Raw genomic sequence first — 26,182 nt, forward strand, 5'->3', positions numbered from 1 at the left:
GCAAGGGGTACACAGAGAAACTCTGTCTTGGAGGAGAAATTGGGGAGTCCAAAGGTCTACCGCAAAGTCCTTTCTCCCCTAGTTACATTTTTTTTTTTTTTGTACTACAAGTTGGACTCGTTATAATTTTTACACATGACGAGGTCATCCATCAGAGGGGAAGCGGGGTGGGGTGGGGGCGGGGGTGCTGGTGGAGGGTGGGAACAAAAACTAAGCTCTGGGATAGGCTAGTCCTAGGGCTCATGCAATGAGGGAGCCATTCTCCCCACTCCATGGAACTCATGAGCTGAGTCAGTTGAGACAAAAAGAGCAAGGAGCCCTCTAGTAGGGTGCCCTGGGGAACCTGAAAGAACCTACTGCAGGCCAGGGGTGGTGGTGGGAGGACTTGAGCGTTCTTCTGATTAGTCAGCATCTGAAAGGGAGGAACTCAGAAATAATGAGTTTCCTCAATAAGCAGAGTGGGCGTGGGATGTGTTGAGAAAAGAGAATGGGCGTGGTTCTGTAAATATTAGGCTGATTTTGGCTGCGATCTGCGGAAGTACCAGCTGAAAGGCGATGAAACTATCCTGTCTCTGTGTTTTCTGATTCTGTTGCCGAGGGTACCTGAGGGCGCAGCTGCTGGTGAGTGAGGTGAAGGGGTCACGGGATGTGGGATTTTAGGGTGACAGCGTCCTCAACTCTCAGTTCACAGTTCTGCTGTCCGTGTGAGCCGGCGAAGGCGCGGGCTGTTTAAACTGGAAACCACTACAGTTCTCCTTTCATAGCCGCGCGCTCGGTGCGCCCAAGGGTGGCGGAAATCACATACGCAGGAAGGGAGGATCAGAGCCGCGGGGCCCCGAGGGATCCCCCCGAAGAGATGCAGGAAAAGATGGGAACCAGGAACCAGCTTGTCCGGAGCACCGGAAGGACTGAGTTCACAGCGCAGGTGTCCACAACTTCGCGAATCTCTGCACAGGGTCGGGTCCTCTCGGGGCCGTCCTGAGGACTCCCGGATTCTCTCCACAGCTCCAGTCACACCTGTAGGTAGCCGGATCTCAGGAAGGGACCATGGCGAAGGCTGCAGCCACCAGGGGAAATCTGTCCCAGAATCTGGGCCTCTTGGTTCTACTGAGCTGTCTGGTGCCCTCCCTGCCCGCCGGTGAGTTCCGGGATTTAACTGGGGAAGGGGGAGGGCACTGGACTAGTGAGTCAGGAAGGTCACAGTCTCCTCACAGGAAGCTCCCGGGCTTCTCTTCACTATCACCAGGACTTAAGTCCGGTCACCCTGGTCCTCACAATGTCCCTCCCGGATTCTCTTCAGGGCATTGACAAAGTTAGGGGAAAATCACCCTGGGAGGGCCAGGAAGGGGCTTCGTGAATGAGGAGGGCTGGGTAGCAGAGGGGGTAGCTAGTGACGCCCTCAGCACCACTGGGATCAGCTGAAGCCTAAACAGAGTCACCAGTGCGGACCCCTCCAGGAGGAGGTCTCAGACAGCTCCCCTGGACCTAAGGCTTGCTGTGCTCTGAAGACTGCCTTCCTCCGGATTTCTCACAAGCCCTCCACCATGCTGGGACCTCTTTGTCCTTGAACTTTCTTTCCTACATTCTCACGGTATTCTCCAGAAGATCACATACAGGCTTCCAGGGACAAGGCAACTACAACCACACATGTTCGTCCTCCCCCCCCCCTTTTTTTTTCCTTTACCTTCTTTCTTTCTTTTCTTGTTGTTTTGTTTTAGGACAGGATTTTACACTATTGCACACACTATAGAATCTGCAGTAATCCCTTCTCTCCCATGGTCTTCCAGGTTTCTGAGATTACAGATTTGTCTCAACCAACTCAGCTTCAATTCCCATGGGACTCATCAGGCTTCTCAGCTCCCTTCCCTGCCCATCCAGTCTTCCCCACTTTCCCACCCACAAAGTGCCCTTTACCCTCTCTTCCACCAGGTGGCAATCTGTGCTCATGCCTGAAGACACCTCAGCCTACAGGGGCTAGCACACCTTGTCCACTATGGAGGACTCTGTCTATGGTCCTCTGTGGGGGTTTGAAAGCCCTTCCTCCCAAGCCCATAGAGTCTACCTCCTGATGAGATGGCATCAGATGCTGGTGTTCATTTAGGAAGCGGAGGGTTTTTGTTGCTGTTGTAAATGGCAGGCACTAAATATTCTCCATCTGGCAAATCTCACTACATCTGTCCTGCATCAAATAGTCAGTTCTGCATTCAGTGTGCAAGACTCAGAATGCAACAAGCTGATGAATGGGACAGCAGATTTTGTCCTCTTTCAATTAGGGGATTAGGGTATATCCCAGGTACCAGTCATGGTGCCCATCCCCTCAGAGTGTCTTCAAAAGTACAGCCAAAGCTGTTTCCCAGTCAGCAGTGGGTTCTGTGCTGCCTGTGACTTCTGGGTCAGCTGGAAATGACAGGAGGAGGTCCTGGCTTTAGGGCATCTTGATCTCTCCACTGCTGTCCAGTGGATTCCTTGGATCCCATGGCCATAGAGGACACTCCTTGACGCCTGAGGAGCTTGCTGAGGGAGAGGTGGCAGCTTACTTGAGAACTAACCTCAGTCACCTCCTCTAGATGAGGTAAGATCTCCACAACCATCTGGGGAAAGGGGATTTCTGTCAGACAAAAGAGTCCTTATCTTTCCCTGCTAGGCAGCTCTCAACACACAAGTGACTTGTCATGTCCCTGCAGCAATGTCTCACTGCTGGACATCTCATCTGACTGTGACATGTCCACCTCATAACCTAGTGAGAAAGAGCTCACCTCATGATGTCTGCCTGAGGCCTGATGGGCCTCCTGATAGCCCAGGACCCATGGGCTGCTCTCTCCCAGGGCCCAAAATCATGTCAGGAGCCACAATGAAATGGAGTGTATTTTCCCTGCTGCAGGTGATTCAGGCTGGCTCCTGGCCCAAGCAAGGTGATTCTCCATTTAATCACTGTCATGAACTCCCTCAGGCCATTTCCTAGAACTGACACCTCAGGCTGACAGATTGTTCTGAGTCATAGAGCCCTAGAGACAGGTCCAGCCATTTTTATTCAACATATAGAGATAGAGCTGAGCAAGTGTAACAGAGATCATCTGGCTTGTTTATATAATAATGGTATTGGTTCCTTTTCTGTTGCTGTGATAAAACTCCAAGGCCATGGTAACATACAGAGGAAGTTTTTATTTTCAGAGGGACAAGAGTCCAACACCTCACAGCAGAGAGGCATGGCAATGGACATGCATGGTGGCTGGAGCAGCAAGATTAGAGCCCTTATATAATTAGTTTGGTTTGGGTTTTTGAGACAAGGTCTCACTATATAGTTCTGCTGTTCTAGAGCTCACTATGTACTAGACACAAAGTCATAAAGATCTGCCTTTCTCTACTGCTCAAGTGCTGGGATGAGAGCCCTGTGATACCATGTCCAGCTGGGAGCCCACATCTTAAACCTCAAGCACGGTCCAGAGATGAAGAAATGGAAATGGCCTTCAAATCCACACCCCCAGTGACATAATTCCTTCAGCCATACCTCCTAAACCTATCCAAACAGCTGTCACCAATTGGGGACCAAGTATTCAGACATCCTGCTCTATAGAGGACAGGCTCATTCAAACTACCAGATTAGACATTCACTGAAGTTACTTGGGGTTCATCCCTGAGTGACAGGGAAGTAATAAAGTGATACACAAACAGTGATGGCACTTGCTGCTGGACTGAATGGTCACTCTTGTTGGGACCTGAGTTTTCCTCCTAGGAAGGCAATCTGGGATCTCTTTGAGGTTATTCAGTTTTAATTGTTCAGTTAGATTTGTTTAGTTAGCTTTATTTTATATATGTGTCTGGTTCCCTCAGAGATCAATAGAGGGCATTGGATCTGGAAATGGAATTACAGGCAGTGGTGAGCACCAAGTGTGGTGGCTGAGAATCAAACCTGTATCCTCTGCAAGAGGAACAAGTGTCCTTAACCACTGCACCACCTCTCCACCCCCAATGGTTCAGTTTAGACAATGGGCACAGGAGCCTGGGGTTTTCATGGGACAGCAGTTCTCAGCTTCTTGATCATCTGTTCTGTCTTTAATTATTAAAATACAGCCACATCTGGGTTGGCTAACTATCTATCTCTATTTAGGATTTTGTGTTCTGTTAGCCATGACCCCCTTAAGCAGTTAGGCTTCAAGGTGGGTCCCCCTTCCTCATCAATGGACCACTGCCCTTGATGTTACTGCCTCCTGACCACTCCACCTGATGGGATTTTCTGTACCATGGAATTCAAAGTTAGAAATAGTTTTCAAGCACATTCACAACCCTGAGTCATCATCATCCCTGAGCTTGAACAGTCCTGGTGCCCTTCTCCCAGGTCATTCTCAATACGCTTCTCAATGTTGGTGTTCCAGCATCCCACAGAGTGTCATGGACTCTGAACACTTTCCCTGGAAATGTTTGCTGTTACATCCACTCTGGCACATGCACTTCTCTGAGATTTTTTTTTTTTTTGTGATATATATTTTTTATTTTACAATACCATTCAGTTCTACATATCAGCCATGGGTTCCCCTATTCTCCCCCCTCCCACGCCCTCCCCTTACCCCCAGCCCACCCTCCATTCCCACCTCCTCCAGGACAAGTCCTCCCCCGAGGACTGTGATCAACTTGGTAGACTCAGTCCAGGGAGGTCCAGTCCCTTCCTCCAAGACTAAGCCAAGTGTCCCTGCATAAGTTCCAGGTTTCAAACAGCCAACTCATGCAATGAACACAGGACTTGGTCCCACTGCCTAGATGCCTCCCAAACTGATCAAGCCAGTCAACTGTCTCACCTATTCAGAGGGCCTGATCCAGCTGGGAGCCCCTCAGCCTTTGGTTCATAGTTCATGTGTTTCCATTCATTTGGCTATTTTTTTCAATAATTGAGTAAAACTGAAATTTATTATATGCCACAGTTGTCCTAGGGACCTCCATGCTATATATATAGCCTCTATGGTTCTATGGGTTGTTGTCTGATTGTCCTTTATTTTATATCTAGAATCCACCAATGAGTGAGTACATACCATAACTGTCTTTCTGGGTTTGGGTTACCTCACTCAGGATGATTTTTTCTAGTTCCATCCATTTGCCTGCAAATTTCATGCTTTCATTGTTTTTCTCTGCTGAATAGTACTCCATTGTGTATATGTACCACATTTTTTTCATCCATTCTTCCGTTGATGGGCATCTAGGTTGTTTCCAGGTTCTGGCTATTACAAATAGTGCTGCTATGAACATAGCTGAGCATGTATCTTTATGGTATGAATCAGCATTCCTTGGGTATATGCCCAAGAGTGGGATGGCTGGGTCTTGAGGTAGTTCGATTCCTAATTTTCTGAGAAACCGCCATACTGATTTCCACAGTGGTTGTACAGGTTTACATTCCCACCAACAGTGGAGGAGTGTTCCCTTTGCTCCACATCCTCTCCAACATTGGTTGTCATTGGTGTTTTTGATCATAGCCATTCTAACAGGTGTAAGGTGGTATCTCAGAGTCGTTTTGATTTGCATTTCTCTGATGATTAAGGATGTTGAGCATTTCTTTAAATGTCTTTCAGCCATTTGTAGTTCTTGTTTTATGAATTCTCTGTTTAGCTCTTTAGCCCATTTTTTAATTGGACTGTTCAGTGCTTTGATGTCTAGTTTCTTGAGCTCTTTATATACTGTGGAGATCAATCCTCTGTCAGATGTGGGGTTGGTGAAGATCTTTTCCCAATCTGTTGGTTGTCTTTTTGTCTTATTGACTGTGTCTTTTGCCCTGCAAAAGCTTCTCAGTTTCGAGAGGTCCCATTTATTAATGGTTATGCTCAGGGTCTGTGCTGTCGGTGTTTTATTTAGGAAATGGTCTCCGGTGCCAATGCGTTCAAGAGTGCTTCCTATTTTCTTTTCTATTAAGTTTAGTGTAACTGGATTTATGTTTAGGTCTTTGATCCACTTGGACTTGAGTTTTGTGCATGGTGACAGATATGGATCTATTTGTAATCTTTTACATATTGACATCCAGTTATGCCAGCACCATTTGTTGAAGATACTTTCTTTTTTCCATTGTATAGTTTTGGCTCCTTTGTCAAAAACCAGGTGTTCATATGTGCATGGATTAATGTCAGGGTCTTCAATTCGATTCCATTGGTCCGTATGTCGGTTTTTATACCAGTACCAAGCTGTTTTTATTACTATAGCTCTATAGTAGAGTTTGAGGTCCGGGAAGGTGATGCCTCCAAGGGTTGCTTTATCGTATAGGATTCTTTTAGCTATCCTGGGTCTTTTGTTTGTCCATATGAAGTTGAGTATTTTTCTTTCCAAGTCTGTGAAGAATTGTGTTAGGATTTTGATGGGGATTGCATTGAATCTGTAGATTGCTTTTAGTAAGATTGCCATTTTTACTATGTTAATCCTACCTATCCATGAGCATGGGAGATCCTTCCATTTTCTGATATCTTCTTCAGTTTCTTTCTTTAGAGATTTAAAGTTCTTATCAAAAAGGTCCTTCACTTGTTTAGTTAGTGTTATCCCAAGGTATTTTATATTATTTGTGGCTATTGTAAAGGGTGATGTTTCTCTGACTTCTTTCTCAACCCTTTATCATTTGTGTATAGGAGGGCTACTGATTTTTTTGAGTTGATCTTGTATCCTGCCACTTTACTGAAGGAGTTTATCAGCTGTAGGAGTTCCCTGGTAGAGTTTTTGGGGTCACTTATGTATACTATCATATCATCTGCAAATAGTGAAAGTTTGACTTCTTCCTTGCCAATTTGTATCCCTTTGATCTCCTTTTGTTGTCTTATTGCTCTAGCTAGAACTTCTAGTACTATATTGAATAGATATGGGGAGAGTGGACAGCCTTGTCTTGTTCCTGAATTTAGTGGTATCGCTTTGAGTTTCTCTCCATTTAATTTGATGTTTGCTGTTGGCTTGCTATAAATTGCTTTTATTATGTTTAGAAATGTTCCTTGTATTCCTGATCTTTCTAAGACCTTTATCATGAAGGGGTGTTGGATTTTGTCAAAGGCTTTTTCAGCATCTAAGGAGATGACCATGTGGTTTTTTTCTTTCAGTTTGTTTATATGGTGTATTACATTGACTGATTTCCGTATGTTGAACCATCCTTGCATCCCTGGGATGAATCCTACTTGGTCGTGATGGATGATTGTTTTGATGTATTCTTGGATTCGGTTTGCCAATATTTTGTTGAGTATTTTTGCATCAATGTTCATGAGGGAGATTGGTCTGTAGTTCTCTTTCTTTGTTGCATCTTTGTGTGGTTTGGGTATCAGGATAATTGTAGCCTCATAAAAAGAGTTTGGTAGTGTTCCTTCTGTTTCTATTGTGTGGAACACTTTGAAGAGGATTGGTATTAGTTCTTCTTTGAAAGTCTGGTAGAATTCTACACTGAAACCATCTGGTCCTGGGCTTTTTTTAGTTGGGAGACTTTTTGATGACTGTTTCTATTCCTTTAGGGGTTATTGGTCTATTTAAATGGTTTATCTGGTCTTGATTTAATTTTGGTATGTGGTATTTATCCAGAAAATTGTCCATTTCTTCCTGGTTTTCCATTTTTGTGGAGTACAGGTTTTTGAAGTATGATCTGATGATTCTCTGGATTTCCTCATTGTCTGTTGTTATGTCTCCCTTTTCATTTCTGATTTTGTGAATTTGGGTGCTCTCTCTTTGCCTTTTGGTTAATTTGGCTAGTGGTTTGTCTATCTTGTTGATTTTTTCAAAGAACCAACTCTTTGTTTCATTGATTTTTTTGTATTGTTCTCTTGTTTTCTATTTCGTTGATTTCAGCTCTCAATTTGATTATTTCCTGGCGTCTATTTCTCCTGGGTGAGTTTGTTTCTTTTTGTTCTAGAGCTTTCAGTTGTGCTGTTAATTCATTGGTATGGGATTGCTCCATCTTCTTTATGTGTGCATTTAGAGCTATGAATTTTCCTCTTAGCACTGCTTTCATAGTGTCCCATAAGTTTGGGTATGTTGTACTTTCATTTTCATTGAATTCTAGGAACTCTTTAATTTCTGTCTTTATTTCTTCCTTGACCCATTGATGTTTCAGGTGGGCATTCTTCAGTTTCCATGAGTTTGTGGGTTTTCTATAATTTTTGTTGTTATTGAGTTCTAACTTTAAGGCATGGTGGTCTGATAAGATACAGGAGGTTATTCCAATTTTTTTGTATCTGTTGAGATTTGTTTTGTGTCCAAGCATGTGGTCAATTTTTGAGAAGGTTCCATGGGGTGCTGAGAAGAAGGTATATTCTTTTGTGTTAGGATGGAATATTCTGTAGATATCTATTAGGTCCATTTGAGTCATAGCATCTGTTAGGTCCTTTATTTCTTTGTTAAGTTTCAGTCTGGTAGATCTATCTTTTGGTGAGAGTGGTGTGTTAAAATCTCCCACTACTAATGTGTGGGGTTTGATGTGTGTTTTAAACTTTAGTAATGTTTCTTTTATGAATGTGGGTGCTTTTGTATTTGGAGCATAAATGTTTAGAATCAAGACTTCATCTTGGTGGATTTTTCCCGTGATGAATATGTAATGTCCATCCTGGTCTCTTTTGATTGATTTTAGTTTGAAGTCTATTTTATTAGATATTAGGATAGCTACACCAGCTTGTTTCTTAGGTCCATTTGCTTGGAAAACCTTTTCCCAGCCCTTTACTCGGAGGTAGTGTCTGTCTTTGGAGTTAAGGTGTGTTTCTTGTATGCAGCATATGGATGGGTCCTGTTTTCTTATCCATTCTGTTAGCCTGTGTCTTTTTATAGGTGAGTTGAGACCATTGATATTGATGGATATTAATGACCAGTGATTGTTAATTCCTGTTATTTTTTTGGTTGTGTTGTGTTGTCCTTCTGTGGTGTATGTTGGTGTAAGATTATCTATTGCTTGATTTTTCATGGATGTGTTTAGCTTCTTTGGGTTGAATTTTCCCTTCTAGTGCTTTCTGTAGGGCTGGGTTTGTGGACAGGTATTGATTAAATCTGGTTTTATCCTGGAATATTTTGTTTACTCCGCCTATGGTGATTGAGAGTTTTGCTGGGTATAATAGTCTGGGTTGGCATCCGTGGTCTCTTAGTGTCTGCATGAGGTTTGTCCATGATCTTCTAGCTTTCATAGACTCTATTGAGTAGTCTGGTGTTATTCTGATGGGTTTGCCTTTATATGTTACTTGGTCCTTTTCCTTTGCAGCTCTTAATATTTTTTCTTTATTCTGTGTGTTTAGTGTTTTGATTATTATGTGGTGAGGGGACTTTTTTTTGGATCCAGCCTATTCGGTGTTCTGTAAGCTTCTTGTATCTTCATAGGTATTTCTTTCTTTAGGTTAGGAAAGTTTTCTTCTATGATTTTGTTGAATATATTTTCTGTGCCTTTGAGTTGGTATTCTTCTCCTTCTATTCCTATTATTCTTAGGTTTGGTCTTTTCATGGTGTCCCAAATTTCCTGGACGTTTTATGTTAGGACATTTTTGTCTTTATTGTTTTCTTTGACTGACAAATCTATTTTTTCTATCGTGTCTTCAGTGTCAGAGATTCTCTGTTCCATCTCTTGCAATCGGTTGGTTATGCTTGTTTCTGTAGTTCCTGTTCGTTTAGTCAGGATTTCTATTTCCAGCATTCCCTCAGCATGTGTTTTCTTTATTGTCTCAAATTTATTTTTTAGATCTTGGAATGTTTCTTTCATCTGTTTAATTGCTTTTTCTTGGCTTTCTTTGATTTCTTCCCATTTTTTGTTCGTTTTTTCTTCCATTTCTTTAAGGGAGTTTTTTATTTCCTCTTTAATGGAGTTTTTCATTTCCTCTTTAAGGGAAGTTTTTATTTCCTCTTTAAGGGAGTTTTTTATTTCCTCTTTAAGGAAAGTTTTTATTTCCTCTTTAAGGTAGTTTTTCATTTCCTCTTTAAGGAAAGTTTTTATTTCCTCATTGAGGGAATGTTTTATTTCTTCTTTAAGGGCCTCTATCATCTTCTTAAAGTCATTTTAGGGTTGATTTCTTCTGTTTCTTCTGTCATGGTATGTTTATGTCTTGCAGGTGTAGAATCACTAGGTTCTGATGTTGCCATATAGGTCTTTATGTTGTTGCCTGTATTTTTGCACTGGCGTCTACTCATCTCTTCCTCTGTGTGGTGCAGGTGGTGTCTGTGTCTGAGAGTGCCTCTCTTGTTCTAATTTTTAGTCTTGGTTTAGTAGTGGTTCTTGGTTAAATTGGTGCCATTGGGCAATTTCTTCAGGGGCAGCTGATTTCAATCGGTGAATTATACTTATGATTCTGGTGATCTGTTTTGGTGTCTGGGTAGTGCCTTCTTCTGTGTTCCCAGGTCACGTTTTGTTCATTTGTCAACTCCTCAGCTAATCTTGTTTCTTCAGACTTTAAACTGTAGGCATCTGAATCCTCTCCCAGATGGGTTTCAGCTGAGCAGGGTAGTCTCACCAACACCTCCAAGTTGTTGGGTTTCACAGGATCAGCAGCTGGGCCCTGGGTTGTCCTCAGATGGAGTGTTCAGATTCGTTCTGGTTCTGACCCACGGAGATAGCTTCTTCCCCAGATGTTGGGGTTAGGGGCATCCCTGTTCCAAGCTGCGTCTGCTTGTCTCCATCCCTGGGCCTGTCTACCTCTGCGGTCCGCCGCCGGGCCTGTATGTCCCTGTCAGCTGCCGCTGGGTCTGTCTGCCTCTTGGGGCGGCCACCGGGCCTGAATGTCTCTGCCGGCTGCCGCCGGGACTGAATGTCCCTGTCGGCCGCTGCCGCCGGGTCTGTTTACCTCAGCGGGCCGCTGCTGGGCCCGTCTACCTCTGTGGGCCGCTGCTGGGCCTGAATGTCTCTGCTGGCTGCCGCCGGGCCTGAATATCCCTGTCGGCTGCTGCCGCTGGGCACGTCTACCTCCACAGGCCGCCGCCACAGGCCTACCTGCGTCTGCTTGTCTCCGCCGCCGGGTCTGTCTACCTCTGTGGGCCGCTGCTGGGCCTGAATGTCTCTGCTGGCTGCCGACGGGCCTGAATATCCCTGTCCTGAATATCCCTGTCGGCTGCCGCCACTGGGCACGTCTACCTCAGTGGGCTGCTGCTGGGCCTGTCTACCTCTGCGGGCCGCCGCCACAGGCCTACCTGAGTCTGCTTGTCTCTGCTGCCGGGCCTGCCTACCTCTGTGGGCTGCCGCTGGGCCTGAATGTCTCTGCCAGCTGCCGCTGTGCCTGAATGTCCCTGTCGGCGACCGCCGCTGGGCCCGTCTACCTCAGTGGGCTGCTGCTGGGCCCGTCTACCTCCGCGGGCCGCCACCGCAGGCCTACCTGCGACTGCTTGTCTCTGCCGCCGGGCCTGTCTATCTCTGTGGGCCGCCGCTGGGCCTGAATGTCTCTGCCGGCTGCCGCTGGGCCTGAATGTCCCTGTCGGCTGCCGCCGCTGGGCCCGTCTACCTCAGCGGGCTGCTGCTGGGCCCGTCTACCTCCGCGGGCTGCCGCCGCAGGCCTACCTGTGTCTGCTTGTCTCCTAAGGCCTGCAGTTTCTCTGATGTTAAAAGCCATGGCTGACCCCATACAGGCTTGTCTGTTAACCATTTTAAAGATAGGGCTGTTGGTATCTTTGAAAGAGCAGCAGCTATTGTGTCCTGTTCTTGTACAATCAAGATGGTCAGTGACTGTTCTGTATAATGCCATTTAATATGTTTCCCAGAAATTTATGTTAGTTTACAGTTTGTTTCTGAGATTGGTGGAATGTTAATCTGGATATTCCATTGCTGTAAAAAAATTACATCCCCATAAATTCCTCACTGTATTAGTCACATATGGCTTTAATTATCTTCTCTGTCCTTCTGGCCATACACATTTCACCTATCTCATGTTTGTTTTAACTGCAATAATGTTCCAACCCCTAAACACTGAACATTTACCTCCTGAAGAAGACAATATAGATGCCAATATTCTGGTGCAATTATAGTTACATCTGCACCTGTGTCTACAAGACCTTCAATAAAAATGTCATTTATTCGTATTTTTAATTTTGGTCTTTGTTCATTTATAGAACTTTGCTGAAATATTCACTTTATGGTTTCCAGAAATTCTTTTGTTCTTCCTTCTATAACTGCTCTATCATCCAGAACAGTATTTTTTTTTTTTTACAATAGGTATTAGGTTCCTTAATTGCTCTGGGAAGGTGTTTCTTCCACGATGACAGAAAATGACTAAACCAAATTTGATATGAGGGCCTGGGAGAGGCCCCATCAGGGCATTTCCTGATGGCAAAGGCAAAGGATTTCCTTGTCGGTCCCTTGTTGATCTACATTTGTTAGTCCAAATTCTGCCTTTGCCACACCTTCTGCATAATCCAGAAGGGAAGGGCATTCTGTTGGAATTATTCCTGAAAAACATTGTTTCTAGGAGCACCCTGTTTATATTACCTTTTCAGGTGACGTTGTTTACCACAACTGAAATATTTGACATTTCAATTTTTCTTCAAACCTCTGGAAATCAACTCTCCTATCCAAGCATCACCATAGTTCAATATTGATTATGTCTCATATCCATTCCCCCAAGAGTGCTGATCTTATCTCTAACAGCCTAATTATCCTTTTGTATTGTGCATAAACATTTTCAAAAGCCAGAGATTCAATTATTATTTGTCTCGCTTCTGAATTTGGTGTCATTCTATTTACTGCTGCAGTCAATCTTTGTAAGAAATCAGTGAAGGTTTCTTTTGAGCCCTGTATAACTTTAGTAAATGACTAAATTTTCTTTTCTACTTCTTCAATTCTGTCCCAGGCATTCAAGACTGCTGCAGGGCATAAAGCCAGGGTTTGGGCATCATATAATGATTGCCTTTCTACATTAGCATAATCTCCCCTTCCAAGATGTTTGTCTTGGGAGATTTCAATATCTCTAACCATACTTCATTGTTCAATGGTTTTAGCCTTATCCTTCCACCAGGTCCTCCATTAAAATTGGGGATCAGCCTCCAAAACTGCTGTAACCAAATCTCTCCAGTCTTGAGGGATAATTCTATTACAAGTTGACCATGAGTTTAACATCAGCTTCAGAAAAGGTGAATGCATGCCATATGATACTATCTCTTCCTTGAATCTCGTCATATTTAACATTTTCACAGGAGTCCATTCAGCTCTTACCCAATCTGGGGGATATGTATCATTTGACAGTTCCTGTAAGGTTACTGAAAAAATTAAAGTTGGCTGTTTGAAAACCTTAGGCTTTTCCACTATAACCTTATAATGCAATGCTGAGATTGGTTCTCTTTTAAATTGTTCTGTCTGGGTATGAATATCTCTATGATCTGTTTTTAAGAAGTTTTTCTAAAACTTTTATCTTGGCACTCATATTAACCAATGTTTTTAATAAAACAAATGATCAAACAAATAATATTTATAATTGACATTACATAAATCCCATATAAGTTAATTATCCTCTAATTTAATAGTTCCATTTTCAAACTGTCTAGTGTATTATCAAAAAGAGACCAAACTACCTTCATTGTAATAGTGTTTCCTATTTCTTAATGTGGGAAAAACTCTCTCTGTCTTTTTTTTTTAACTAATTCCTTCCTTTAAGAAATCCCAATTGACTCACCAAATCTGCTGACAAATGGTGATTCAGATGATGGCAAATTGAGGCAGCTACCTAGTGTGGCAGCAGCCTGAGGAGGGGGTCCAGGGAAGCCCAGAATCCACAGGGAGAGAAGAAGCCAAAGAACCAGCTGTCTGCATGGGGGAATGTCAAAAGTGTCAAACTCTGGCTGACTCCTTAGCCAGACCAGTAGTGACTCCAGAGAGCCCTGTGTATTTCTGTCCTGTGCTGGTGGCTGCAAAGCCACAGGACAGCAGCTTTCTTGTGGATTCATGTCCCAAAAGATGGGCACCCGATATTGCATGGATCCTAATTGGTTTTATAATAAATGGGGTAAATGTTGAAAGATCAGCAAGAAAAATGAAGCCGGGCAGCTGTGGCACATGCCTTTAATCCCAGCACTTGGAAGGCAGGTGGATCTCTGTGAGTTCAAGGCTATCCTGGTCTATAGAGTAAGATCCAAGACAGGCACCAAAACTACACAGAGAAACCCTATCTTGAAAACAACAAGAACAAAAACAAAACAAAAACAACCAGAAAGACAAAGGAACCAGCCACAGCCATTTCTCACCTCACCAACTTCTCAGTGGAAAGGGGGAGTTCCTGTCTCCAAGAATCCTCAGACTAAATGCCTCTCCATAAACCTCAGCCTGAATGCCTCTGTTATCCTGTCTCCTCCAGCCTTATATTCCTTCCTCTGCCCAGCCACATCACTTATGGTTTTAACCTCCCTAGTGCTGGGATTAAAGGTGTCTGCTTCCCAAGTACTGGCAACAAAGGCATGAGATCCCAAGTCCTGGGATTAAAGGTATGAGCCATCACCACCTGGCTGTGTTTCTCTTTTAGACTGAATTAATCTCATGTAGCCCAGGATGGCCTTAAATTAGCCTCCTGAGTCCTAGGATTAAAGGTGTGTGCCACCACTGTCTAGCCTCTATGGCTAACTCTGTGGCTGTCTTTGCCCTCTGATCTTCAGACAAGCTTTATTTGTTAGAGCATACACAAAATATCACCACAGGTGGACATTGTGACTAGAGGCTTTACTGCTTCCACTTTGGACCTCACATGCATGTTTCTCTCACAGATACACACAGTCTTAGTTGCAATTTCCTTGTTAGAGCTCGTACCACACCTGAACAGCCCTGGTTTGAAAGATGGTGCTCAGTGGATGGAGTACATTTCCTTCCGTATGATGACAGCAACGCCATACCTTTGGGTGAGCAGGGAAAGGAAGAAAATGCTATTAAGAAATGTGTGGATTTGTCCCCAAAACTAAAAGACATTTTCGAAGAGCTGAGGAAGCAGCTATTTAACATGGAATCAGTTGCAGACAAGACCGAGGGTAAGTATGGACAGGATGTAAAGATAGAGGGTATCCATAAGAAACAGGAATGGCAGAGCCTATGTGGGAAGGGGGCTGTGGATGTATTTGCATGAAAGAGCTCAATACTGTTTCAGGCTGGTAGTACATGGTACCTAATGGGTAAGAAATGACAAGCCAGGGAAGAAAGAATACAGGTACTAAAGCATGTGAAGAAAGACTTGACCTTGGAAGGGTGATGGCTCTATAAGAGAAAGAAGATGAGGGTTTTTTGTTTTGTTTTGTTTTTTTCAAGACAGTGTTTCTCTGTGTAATTTTGGTGCCTATCCTGGATCTTGCTCTTTAGACCACGCTGGCCTCAAACTCATAGAGATCTGCTTGGCTCTGCCTCCTGAGTGCTGGGATTAAAGGCATGCACTACTATGGCCCAGCTAAAATGATGGTTTTGTGTGTCATTTGCAGATTATCAAACCTTGCAGGGCACCGTGGAATCTCATTATAAACAAGGACAACTCACTGATGCCTCCTGGAACTTCACAATTGGTGAACAGTGTTTCTTATACTTTAATCCAAAGAACAAGGAATGGAGAGTGATTTATGATAAAGACATAGGTGTCAAGGAGAAATGGAAGATGAACAAAGAACTAGCACAAGATCTAGTAACTTTCTCCATGGGGGATTTTGGTCACTGCTTGAAGCAATTCTTAAAGTACTGGAAGGAAATGTCAAGTAAGTACTTAGGTGGATTATCACAGGGAAGCCTCCACAGGGTGAGAAAGGCATGGCGGTTCCTTTGAAATGTCTGGTGACTTCCCTATGTAGAAGTCAGCATGTGTGTATAATAGAAAATTTGATAGACTGGATGAGTAATTTCTTGGTGGTCTTCATGCCTGGGGAGGCAGTGATGACCACAAGGCTCTGTCTTCCCCATCTTACCTCCCAATGTTTCCCAATCCCTACTAACCAATGGCCCAGGCACTCCATGGCCTGCTAATAGGGCCAAGTCTGTCTGAATCACTGTAAACTTCCAGCCTTTTATGCTTCACTTATAGCTGCCCTTGTACCAGCACTAACATCACTTTGGAAGGTTTCACTATCTTTGATACAATTGAACACCACAAATTGCCCCAACATCCAGAAAGTTCTACCCACAGTAAATATGTCACATTGTTTGATGTTTTGATAGACATTTGCTTCTTTGGTAATGAAATAAACTCTGCAAGGATATCTTACACACAACTCTCCTCCTCTCTCTACTCAGGAACTGTAAAATAGTTACTACACATGAGTCCTTTAGTCTGCCTAGGGAGAGAAGGTGCTGATGAGGATGTGTTGTTCATTTTATTTTCCTCATTTTTTTTTTAAGGATCAACATCAAGGGCCCCAGATATCACCCAGTTTCAATCTACCACCCAGCTTCCACCCACCATGGATACCACACAGATTCTACCCAACATAGGTACTACCCAGAGAACACTTTACATCATGTCTCAGCATGAGAAAATAATTATCTCCATGGCAGCAGTCATTGCCATCTTCCTGCCTTTAATTGGTGGGATACTTATGAAACGTGTCCCCAAAACTTGTCCCCAAGAAGGTAAGGAGCAGGCTGGGGTCTCACTCTGGTTCTTGGTAGAGTTAATCTGCTGAGGACTTGGAACAGGTGTCCCACTGTGAATCAGGGATGTGAATTCCGGTCTTCATTCTTACATAGCAAGGGCCTTACCCACTAAGCCATCTTCCCATCCCCCAACACTCATCTTTTTATAGTCTAGCTGCCAGTACAACATACTATATTGTGCTCAGACACCAGGAACTGAACTAAACAAGCTCCTGAATGCCTCTCCTGCATGTACCACCAGGACACTTGCCTTGTGCTCACTCCAGAAACATTTGTGAAGTTATTGTCACACAGTCCATTAGGACTCCCCATGTTACTCTTTCTGTCTCACTTCCTTCCCTACAATATGCAGTTGAGTGGGTGCTGAGACTTTTATTTAAAGGGAAAGTGAGCTAGGAATATATTCATGGTGGTTTAGTGGATTAGTCTCTGTGGTCAAACTCTTTCGTATACAGTTGATACTGACACGCAGGAACCACAAGCTGATGGTGCTAACTCACTAAATACCAAGACACAAGCAACATCTTGAAGGGACATGTGGATTAGCATGGAGAGTAGTGTATGCCAGGCACATGCCCAGCAGAAAAGACGCAATGAGATATAACTATAGACCGAAATAGAAAAGGATTGCCCCCAAAATCAGAACCACAACCTCAGGAGGCTACACACTTTCTAGCAAACACTCAGATTCCATATGAGAAAAAAGATTTATCATCTGAAGAGTCATTAACCTAGTCATTATTGGTGTCCCCATCACTGTGAAAATGTTAAACACAACAGGAGGTGAGGAACAGGCAGGCACCCGATGAGGCCCGTCACATCTTAGACTCACGAAGTGGCCCACATAGATGCGTGAAATCCTTCCCCAGTATGTGCCTTGGGCATTGCAATTGCTCTAATAAAGTTCTCATGTTTTGAACCTATTCATGTCACTGCAGAAGAACAAGGATTTGTGGAGTCAGTTCTTTCAGAGATTCAGCTCAGGTCATCTTGTTTGTACCATAAGCTCTTTAGGCCCAGAGCCATCTCCCTGACCCCAGGACAAGGAGTGGACACAAGTTGTGGTGTGTTATGGCACAGCAGGGTGCTTAATAAAGTCATTTCTCAAAGCAGTTTATCAATTTTGTCCATGGGTGTTTAACATTCAGTTTTCTTTACCTAAAGATGTGGACATCTGAGTAAGATGAATGGGTACATAGGGGAGAATGCACAAAAAAGCTTCTCAGAATTTTGTCTTTGGAGGCTGGAGTAATGGCTCATCTGTTAGGAACACTTACTGCTCTTGCAGAGGAGCCAGGTTCAATTCCCAGGACCTACATGGCAACTCACAACCTCATGTAACTCCAGTTCCAGGGGGTCAGATGCCATCTTATGGCATCTACGTGTTCCTGTACACATGTGTGCATGGATATACACTTGAGAGCACACACATGCACATAAAATAAAAACATAAGTAATTTTTTAAAAGCATTTAGTCTTTTGAACACTGGGATTCATGTCTGACAGTGACCATTTTAAGACTTACAGCAACGTATATTTTTTGTTTTTTTTTAAAATTAGCAATATGTTTTATTTAAACAACTATCTCTTAAATGTGACCTTAACATGGAATCAATATAAACACAAAGAAGGTATTTTCCATGGGGCTGGAAAGATGGCTCAGAATTTAAGAGCCCTGGCTGCTCTTACAGAGATCCTGAGTTCAATTCCCAGCACCCACATGGTAGCTCACAACCATCTATAATGAGATCTGGTGCCCATTTGTGCCGTTCAGTTATACATGCAGGCAAATACTGTATATGTAATAAATAAATAAATAAATAAATAAATAAATAAATAAATAATAAATCTTTAAAAAACTACAGGACTGTGATGAAGATTGCCAATGTCCTAACTATTTCAATATGATCTAACAAATTTCCCTGTAAGAATGGGGTGGTAAAAAAAAAAAGATTCATAGCTAATACCAGTTAACATGTTAGATTTTTGTTTGTTTGTTTGTTTGTTTTTCAAGACAGGGGTTTTCTGTGTAACTTTGTGCCTTTCCTGGAACTTACTTTGTAGCCCAGGCTGGCCTCGAACTCAGAGATCCGCCTGCCTCCCAAGTGCTGGGATTAAAAGTGTGTGTGCTACCACTGCCCGGCTAATATGTTAGATTTTTAAGTCAGTGTAATTATTTTGGAATAACTCTTATTGCATAAAAAAACTTTAAATCCACCTGTATATTTTGTCAGAGCGACAGTTCCCGTATGTGGATAGCTGAGGCAGGAGGATTGCTGCAAAAGTTCAAGCCTGTCATAGGTTATATAGTAAGTTAAAAGCCAACTTGGGCTATGAAGCAAAGCCCTGTCCCCCAAAACAAAAACAAACAAACAAACAAAATGAAAGTAAAGTTAAAAGGTGAGAAGAGACAGAAATACAGGTATATTTTGCTGGTCTTTCATATTTTCTGGGTTTTGTTGTTGTTCACAGATTTTTTTATTCACAATCTCTTATTCAATGCCCTTACAACTCCAGAAACATCTGAAGTCTTATCCTACCAGAACTTAGAGTAGGAACAAATGAATAGAAAAGGGTTGTGTGACTGAGTTCTGTGGTCTGTGAGGTGGGGGAGTGTCTGAAAAATGAAGAAATGTGGGATGCTGTAACTGGGTACACAGGAGCCCACTGTAATCCACACCCCTGTTTGTCAATAGGTGCTCCCTGCTGCTCCTCTTCCTCTGAAGTCTGACCTCCAGTCCTCATCACCAGCTGTGTCCCGTAACTGTTGAACATTGCATGTGCCTTCTTCAGCAAAGCCAACAAACATATCTCTTGGAAACCTGTGCCACTGACTTCTGACCAAACTGGTAACACTGAAAGTGACAGTTCTTGGGGCCTTGCTCACCAGGGCATCTAAGTGTGACAGGCTGTTGCCATCAGGGGCTTCTTCTTGATAGGTGCATTTTCCTGTCTCATTCTTAGATGATAGCTTTGTGGAGATCAGGCTGGGCCGGGCTCCAAACTACTCCTCACTGTGCAGAACAGTGGCTTGCCCTGGGTGACTCCATTTTACATGCAGCAGTTGGCTCCATTCTGAGTGCAATGCAGAGGTTGGATGCCATGACACCTCACTTTGCCCATACACTCATGCCTGTCCAGGATTATCCTTAAAGCACAGGCTGATGATTAACTTAATCCTGAAAGTAAAAATGTGTCTCCTATACACTTATCAAAATAGGAATCAGTGAGTCCATCTGCCTATCAAAACCATATCAGAGGACCAGGCCTGAGAACTTATCTGACGCCCTCACCTGGACCCCTGAAGAGGACACCTAATACTGCAACAGTCAGGGCCCCCCAGCCTGTCACCTGGTTGTTAGAGTGTCAAGGAACCAGCAGGCAGAGAACTCCTGGCCATCTTCAAAGCTTCGGCTCCACCCCCACTGCTAATGCCTTCTGCTTGGATCGCTTTCCAACACTTCATCTGCTGGTCCATCCTAATGTGCTCCTGCATCTCACCTGCTGGATCTTGTGGTCCTGCACCTCACCTCGGCAGTGCCACAGAATCCTGAGGTCCAGTGCAACTTGCAACCCTGCAGCTCTCCACCAGCTTCCTTACCAGCCCATCTAACCCCCTGCATTGAGTCTCTCCGTGTGTCTGTGACCCCTCTGTCTCTGCCTCCAGTCTGGCCCCTGTAATCTCTGCTGGCATCTCTTTCACTCATTTTTTCCCCCGAGACAGGGTTTCTCTGTGTAGCTCTGTGCCTTTTCCTGGAACTCACTCTGTAGCCCAGGCTGACCTCGAACTCACAGAGATCCACCTGACTATGCTTCTGGAGTGCTGGGAATAGAGGCATGAGCCACCACCACACTCTTCTGAAGCCATTCTGTAATATAGATATATACTCTTTTGTGTGGTGTATAATGTGTGATCTCAGAGTTTATGTTAGTGATTAAGACTAAAGTAAAAGAGCCCATATTGGCCAAAGACCAGTTATCAAAAGGAATTGGCAATTACAGCCAGGGAAATTGATGGATCTTGAAAATTAAAACACATGTGAGCAACTGTTCTGTAGGCATAGCTCAATCTTTCAGGATTTCACTCATAATATAGGGAAACAGTGAGTAAGCAGTCCATGGGCAAAAAAAAATTGGAAATAGATATTTTTTTTAAAAATCATGAAACTTTTGTTGCTATAAATAAAATTCAGCATCCCTACCAAACACTGGTCAACAGAGACTAAGCTTGCTCCATTGACCAAGTGCCTGTCCAGCACCATAGTGCAATCCTCCACAATTCAGGATGACACCAGAGCAAGGTATTAGGGACAGGGAAGGCACCCATGCAGCCTCTCATGAGGAGTGGGCTAGCAAAAATAAACAGTAAAGCAGAAAAAAAGACGTAAGCAAACCTCAGATCACACATCTACGGTTATTTATATATAAGGTAGATATAGAATTATAGTATACTAAGAATTTATACTGTACGAAAGAAAACTCAGGTAAGAAAGTTGAGTAGCAGACTACGGAAGGGATAAACCCTAAAGCAGTGCTGCCTCTAGAGATCCACAGTACCAGAGAACTAAGGTTAGGAACACGTGAGAGTAACAGTCCTGGAGGGTACTTTCATGCCAGAAACTACAGGAGACCATGGCATAGCCATAGAAATGTTACATTCAGCAGACCAAAAATGTTTAATGAGCGACCAAGAGATAGCTCAGTCATAGAGTGCTTGCCCCTCACAAGCATGAGGACCTGAGTGTACTCTCCAGAATCCACGTACACTATGGTGACACACACTTATAATCCCAGTGTAAGGGACAGAGAGAGAGAAGTGCATCCCTGGGCTTCCTCATCAGCCAGACTAGATGAATTGGTGAGTTCTAGTATAGGCTGGCTCTAAACACAGTGTTTATAGCTTCCTGAGGAATGATACCCAAAGTGAATGCTTAGTCTCCATAGGTACAAATATATGAACGAGCATACACACATGTGTATATATGCACGCGAGAAAGATAGACACAGTTGACCAAAACACAGCTAGTGAATTCTAAAGAGGCAATACTCCTGAGAGGGAATGGGGGTTTTAAATACTAGTTACGAGATATTACCTGGCCTTGTCTTCTGGGCCATTTTTATGTTCGTATTTGAATAGACGAGAGGGGGACAGCTCACGTCCTCTTAGATACGTTTCATAGCACCATGGCTCAACCACTGGCCTAAGGTGCCAGGTTGAGTAGGATTCACCCTCTAATTGTATGAGCGATCAAGAGAAACTAAGTCAGACTTCAAGCATTTAAGTCTGGCAATTAAAATAGCGTATTTTGATTTTATTTTCAAGGGAGGACCTTTTTGAGTATGGATTTGTTTGACTGTGTATGCTTCATCAAACATAAAAGAATTAACAAAAATCTCCAAGAGGCTCCCAGAAATGAGCTGTTTGAGCCTCTGCAAGAGGAATGCTATTGCCTCTCATCAAATCAACCCACAGAGACAGGCCTCATAACTTAACTATTGTTGGAGGGAAGAGAAAGACCTGATAGGAGCTGGTCCAGACATCTCCCATGGCCTTGCATCCTGTGGAAGAAATTTAAGATAAACTTAATCACCTCTTTAATAACTGGAGCTAAGCCTGAAAACTTGGAGTCAGAGGTGGAGCTGTCCTTATCCTAGTATTCAGTGACAGCCTTTATCATCTGTCCCAATGATATACAGAGACACAAAGGTCTCTGCATCTAGCGAAACAGCAGTGTTAAGGAAAACCCTAATGTGAAGGCATCACAAAGGTTGATAGATGTAGAGTTGGGAATAATTGAGATCATAAATGACAATTAATTAAAATTTAGAGGGCATTAGGAACTTCAGTTCTCCCAGTTGACCCAAGTCATGATGAGAAACCTGGTTGCAGCTGGTAGATTTTTAACTTTTTAGTATTCTTAGTAGTAAATTTTTGTCAGGTGTTTAAGAGCATGAAGATGGCCAATAGCTTCTCTTTGTTGTTGGCAGCTGTATCTCTTTAGGAGATACTTTTAGGGGTGTTGGAGAGTTTTAGGAGCCCCTTGTCTCCATTCATTATACTCTTCTGAACAAAGGGTATTTTTCTGTGAAATGACCCAAAGCTCAAACCCCAGAATCTCCATAGCCTCTCTGACACTATGAGACCCTTTTAGAGCTGTCCCAATGTTCTCCACCTTGGGACATGGCCAAGCTGGAGGTGAAGATGAACATTATTTACTATCAGCCTAGCCCCTGATCCTCATTGCTTTAGGCTTCTAGTGGTGGTTACTGAAAACTCAGAAAGTCAGTTACGCCAGACTTGAGAAACAGATAGTGGTTTTAATCTGTTATGTAACTTTCAGGGATGACCAACTCACAGCCCAAGCAGGATACCCATGAATGTGGTCAAATCAAATTCAGCGACTTCATTAAAATATTATGTTATAGTTTTGCAAAGATTTTTAGGTTACTGGGTTGTATGCAGAATTATATAGATTCTCAGGCATGAATTATACAGATCACTTTGTGTCATACTATCAAAGATTAGACACTTCTGATAAATAAATATTGACAAAGACATATATTAAATCAAACTTGACTCTGATAAGAGCCCATTGTTGAAAAGTTAACATCCTGCCAAACACAGAAGAAATTACAAGCAGTTGTTTTGACAACCATGAATGTAATTAAGTAAGCTTTTCATTAACCCATGCCATTTTAAATTAACTGTCACAAACCTCATAACATACGGGAACTTCTGCATGATCTTGTAACAATCCTTTAGGTGGACATTAATTTACCATAAAAATCTTTCTGACTCATAAGCAAATGCTCTCCATCAGAAATGCATCTCTATACCTATATACAGCCATTGCCATCTCTTTATTGGCTGCTTCTGTTCTTTGTTAAATTCCTACTGTTTTATTCTTCTTTTTTTCCTTGAAGCTATGAAAACCTGAACACAGCAAACTTTGTCATGTTTTCTCTTTTACAAAATAGGTTCAGATGCACAATATTATCAAGTGTTACATTGTCATTGGCAAATGTCCTTTTTCACACATGGCTTCAATAACCTGGTGACACTGTTTGTATAATGCTGATATTTCCTTCTTTCTTGATAAATTTAAAATAATCCAGTGTGTTATATTTGTTTGTATCTTATGAATTAAAAGAAATTTGAACTAAGCTTGCATGTTCTCTTGCTTACTTATCTGCCAAATTAAGTTATATCCCTTGAGGATTGGGCTTTTTCAGGTAAACATACCACATAGCATCTACCTGAAGGTGGAGAACAGACTCATCAAATCAAAGACACAGGCAAACAGCTGGGCCAGGGGACAAAATCATGCAGAAACCATGGCATGTGTGAATGGAAGTTCATAGAAAGACATTCACCCACATAAGCTAATTGACTGAATAGATCTTCAGTGATGTGAGATGCTGGAATGCCACAGGTCCAGAGATACATTGTCTTGGGCCATCTTTAGCCCTGTTAGGAACAATTTATTGCCTATCTTTGCATTGGCCCAACATCCTTATGACTATTAGATATGTCCTTAGAATGTATGAATAGACCCTCTAGATTCCCCAAACCCAAAAGCTAAGAATTTTCTCAGATGGAATCTAAGGCCTAGAGTGAAGATTTCCCACCCTTGCTATAACCCAGCACCTTGATGTCTCCACCAATGTCTTTTAAAGATCATTGACTATGATTTCCCCTGTTTTTTTTTTTTTTTTACTATAAAAAGTTCATAAAACTGCTGCCACATAAAATTATGGGTGACCTAGATCTGTGGTTATTCTGGTAGAAAGTGTCTCTTATCCCCTTGAGGGAATTTTTCTTGTTTTACACAAAGAAGTGGCTCTTGGCAGTATAATTGGAAACTGGAAGAATATATAGCATGGTTAGTTTTCGTCAGAGGGCACCCTTGGTATGAACGAGATAGAACATGGATGTCTCAAGCACAGAGCTCAGGCAGACCTTGAGAGGCGTCAAGCAAAGGGAAGCTGGTGGCAAAAAAGTCAGAGTTTGAGCAGGGTTTAGTGGGAGAGGATCTGCTGGGGTACACAGGGAAGCCCTCTAACAACTGAGGGTCTTGTCACAAGGCCATGAAGGCTTAGCTGTAAGGATCACAGAATCTTTGCCTGAATCATGACCGGAGAGGTCTATGTGCAGGATACTGTTGATGTGTCGACAGCAAGTCAGTGCTCTCATATTGGGAATGGGTCTAAAGGAAAATTTGTGTTAGAAAATAGATGTGTTTTCTTTATGATAATCTGAACATCAAATCTGGCCAGGTTTTGAGACTATATCCTGGGGTGGGTTAGAAGACACCATGGCCAAAAGCTATAGCGGGTCCTACCCAAGATACAACACTGAGCCTGAAAGTACCCTTCAGGGTGTCAGACCTGGGCTCTCCACTCTGACTCACAAAACACAACTCCTATGAGAAGAACATTCTATGAGAAGAACCCTCGTGGACCACGGTTCTGAAGCCCAGTTCACTCCAGAGCTAAACTGTGCATGTGGTTTGGCAGATGACACCAAGAAATACACAGGACAATTGCAACCTCAATCTGACCACATGTCACCTCTGAGGGTGTGATGGCTAGTTATACGTCAACTTCACATGAGATAAAGGTATCAGAGTGAGGGAGCCTTGGTTGAGAAAATGCCTCCATAAGACTGGGCTGTAGGCAGGTGTATAGGGCATTTGCTTATTTAATGATTGATGTAGTTGGGCCCAGTCTATTGTCAGTGTGGCCATCACTGGGATGGTTGTCCTGGGTTCTATAGGAGGGTCGACTGAGCAATCCATGGGGAGCAAGCAAGTAAGTAGCACCCTTCCATGGCCTCTGTTTCAATTCCTGCTTGACGTCCTGCCCTGAATTCCTTCAATGATAGACTAAGTTGTGGAAGCATAAACCAAATAAACTTTTCATCTCCAACTTGCCTTTGGTCACGGTGTTCCATCACAGAAATAGTAACCCTAACTAGGACAGAAAATGGTACAGGAATGTAAGATGTTGCTGTCACAACCCTCATGATGTGTTTGGGGGAAGATTATGATGAAGGAACTTTGAAACTTTGAGCTAGAAAATCACTGAGGATTCAAAGCTCTATGAGCTGTTCTGTAAGAACTTGAAAGAGAAGAATGTCAAGTCAGTGCAGACAATGGACACGTGGCTTATAAAGTTTCAGAGGGAAGCAAAGACTCTACCAAGGCATGTGTGTGAAAAATCTGTGGTGTCTGGCCAGCTGGAGCTGAAGAATCAGCTGTGATTAACAAGAGAACAGAGAAAGTAAAGCAGAACTTGGCTTTGCTGGGACAATGATGCTTGTCCGCTGGGGCCAGAGCAGTACCTTGTACTGGCAGCTGAACTTGGTACTGTGAGAGTCTTCCAGGTGGTGTGGTTTTGGTGGCATGAAGGGGTCATGCCAGCTGAAACTTGGCACTGTGAGCACTGTGAGAGGACAGGATAGGCACTGGTGAAAGTGCGGCTTCAGTAGCAGTCAAAACCCCAAGACTGAAGGAATCACAGAAAAACTGAGAAGATCCCAGGAAAGGCCATAGAAGAAAATGCAGTCCAGGTGCATCAAGAGACCCCAGCATTTTGGAGATGTCAGTACTGTTGTTGATTATTTGTCTGCACTGTGTGAAGATGTGTCATTCTGATTGGTTTAATAAAGAGTTGAATGGT

The 26,182-nt window shown here is 43.1% G+C and overlaps 1 protein-coding gene across 3 annotated transcripts; it reads left to right on the forward strand.

Annotated features, from left to right (window-relative positions):
• Window positions 1-235: 235 nt before the first annotated feature.
• LOC114686318 (retinoic acid early-inducible protein 1-epsilon-like) lies at window positions 236-20,279 on the forward strand. 3 transcript variants are annotated; one of them, XM_028860960.2, is made up of 6 exons: window positions 238-621; window positions 1,006-1,138; window positions 14,644-14,901; window positions 15,343-15,609; window positions 16,247-16,477; window positions 19,198-20,279. In XM_028860960.2, the coding sequence occupies exons 2-6, from the start codon at window positions 1,048-1,050 to the stop codon at window positions 19,230-19,232; spliced, it is 882 nt and encodes a 293-aa protein (XP_028716793.1). In that variant the 5' UTR covers window positions 238-621; window positions 1,006-1,047; the 3' UTR covers window positions 19,233-20,279. The 3 variants fall into 3 exon arrangements, with proteins under 3 accessions (XP_037056231.1, XP_028716793.1, XP_028716792.1); XM_037200336.1 differs by having other exon boundaries at window positions 236-1,138; window positions 16,247-16,339; XM_028860959.2 differs by having other exon boundaries at window positions 238-1,138.
• Window positions 20,280-26,182: the final 5,903 nt, after the last annotated feature.

This window comes from Peromyscus leucopus, chromosome 8a, assembly GCF_004664715.2.
Source record: "Peromyscus leucopus breed LL Stock chromosome 8a, UCI_PerLeu_2.1, whole genome shotgun sequence".
Lineage (NCBI taxonomy): Eukaryota > Metazoa > Chordata > Mammalia > Rodentia > Cricetidae > Peromyscus > Peromyscus leucopus.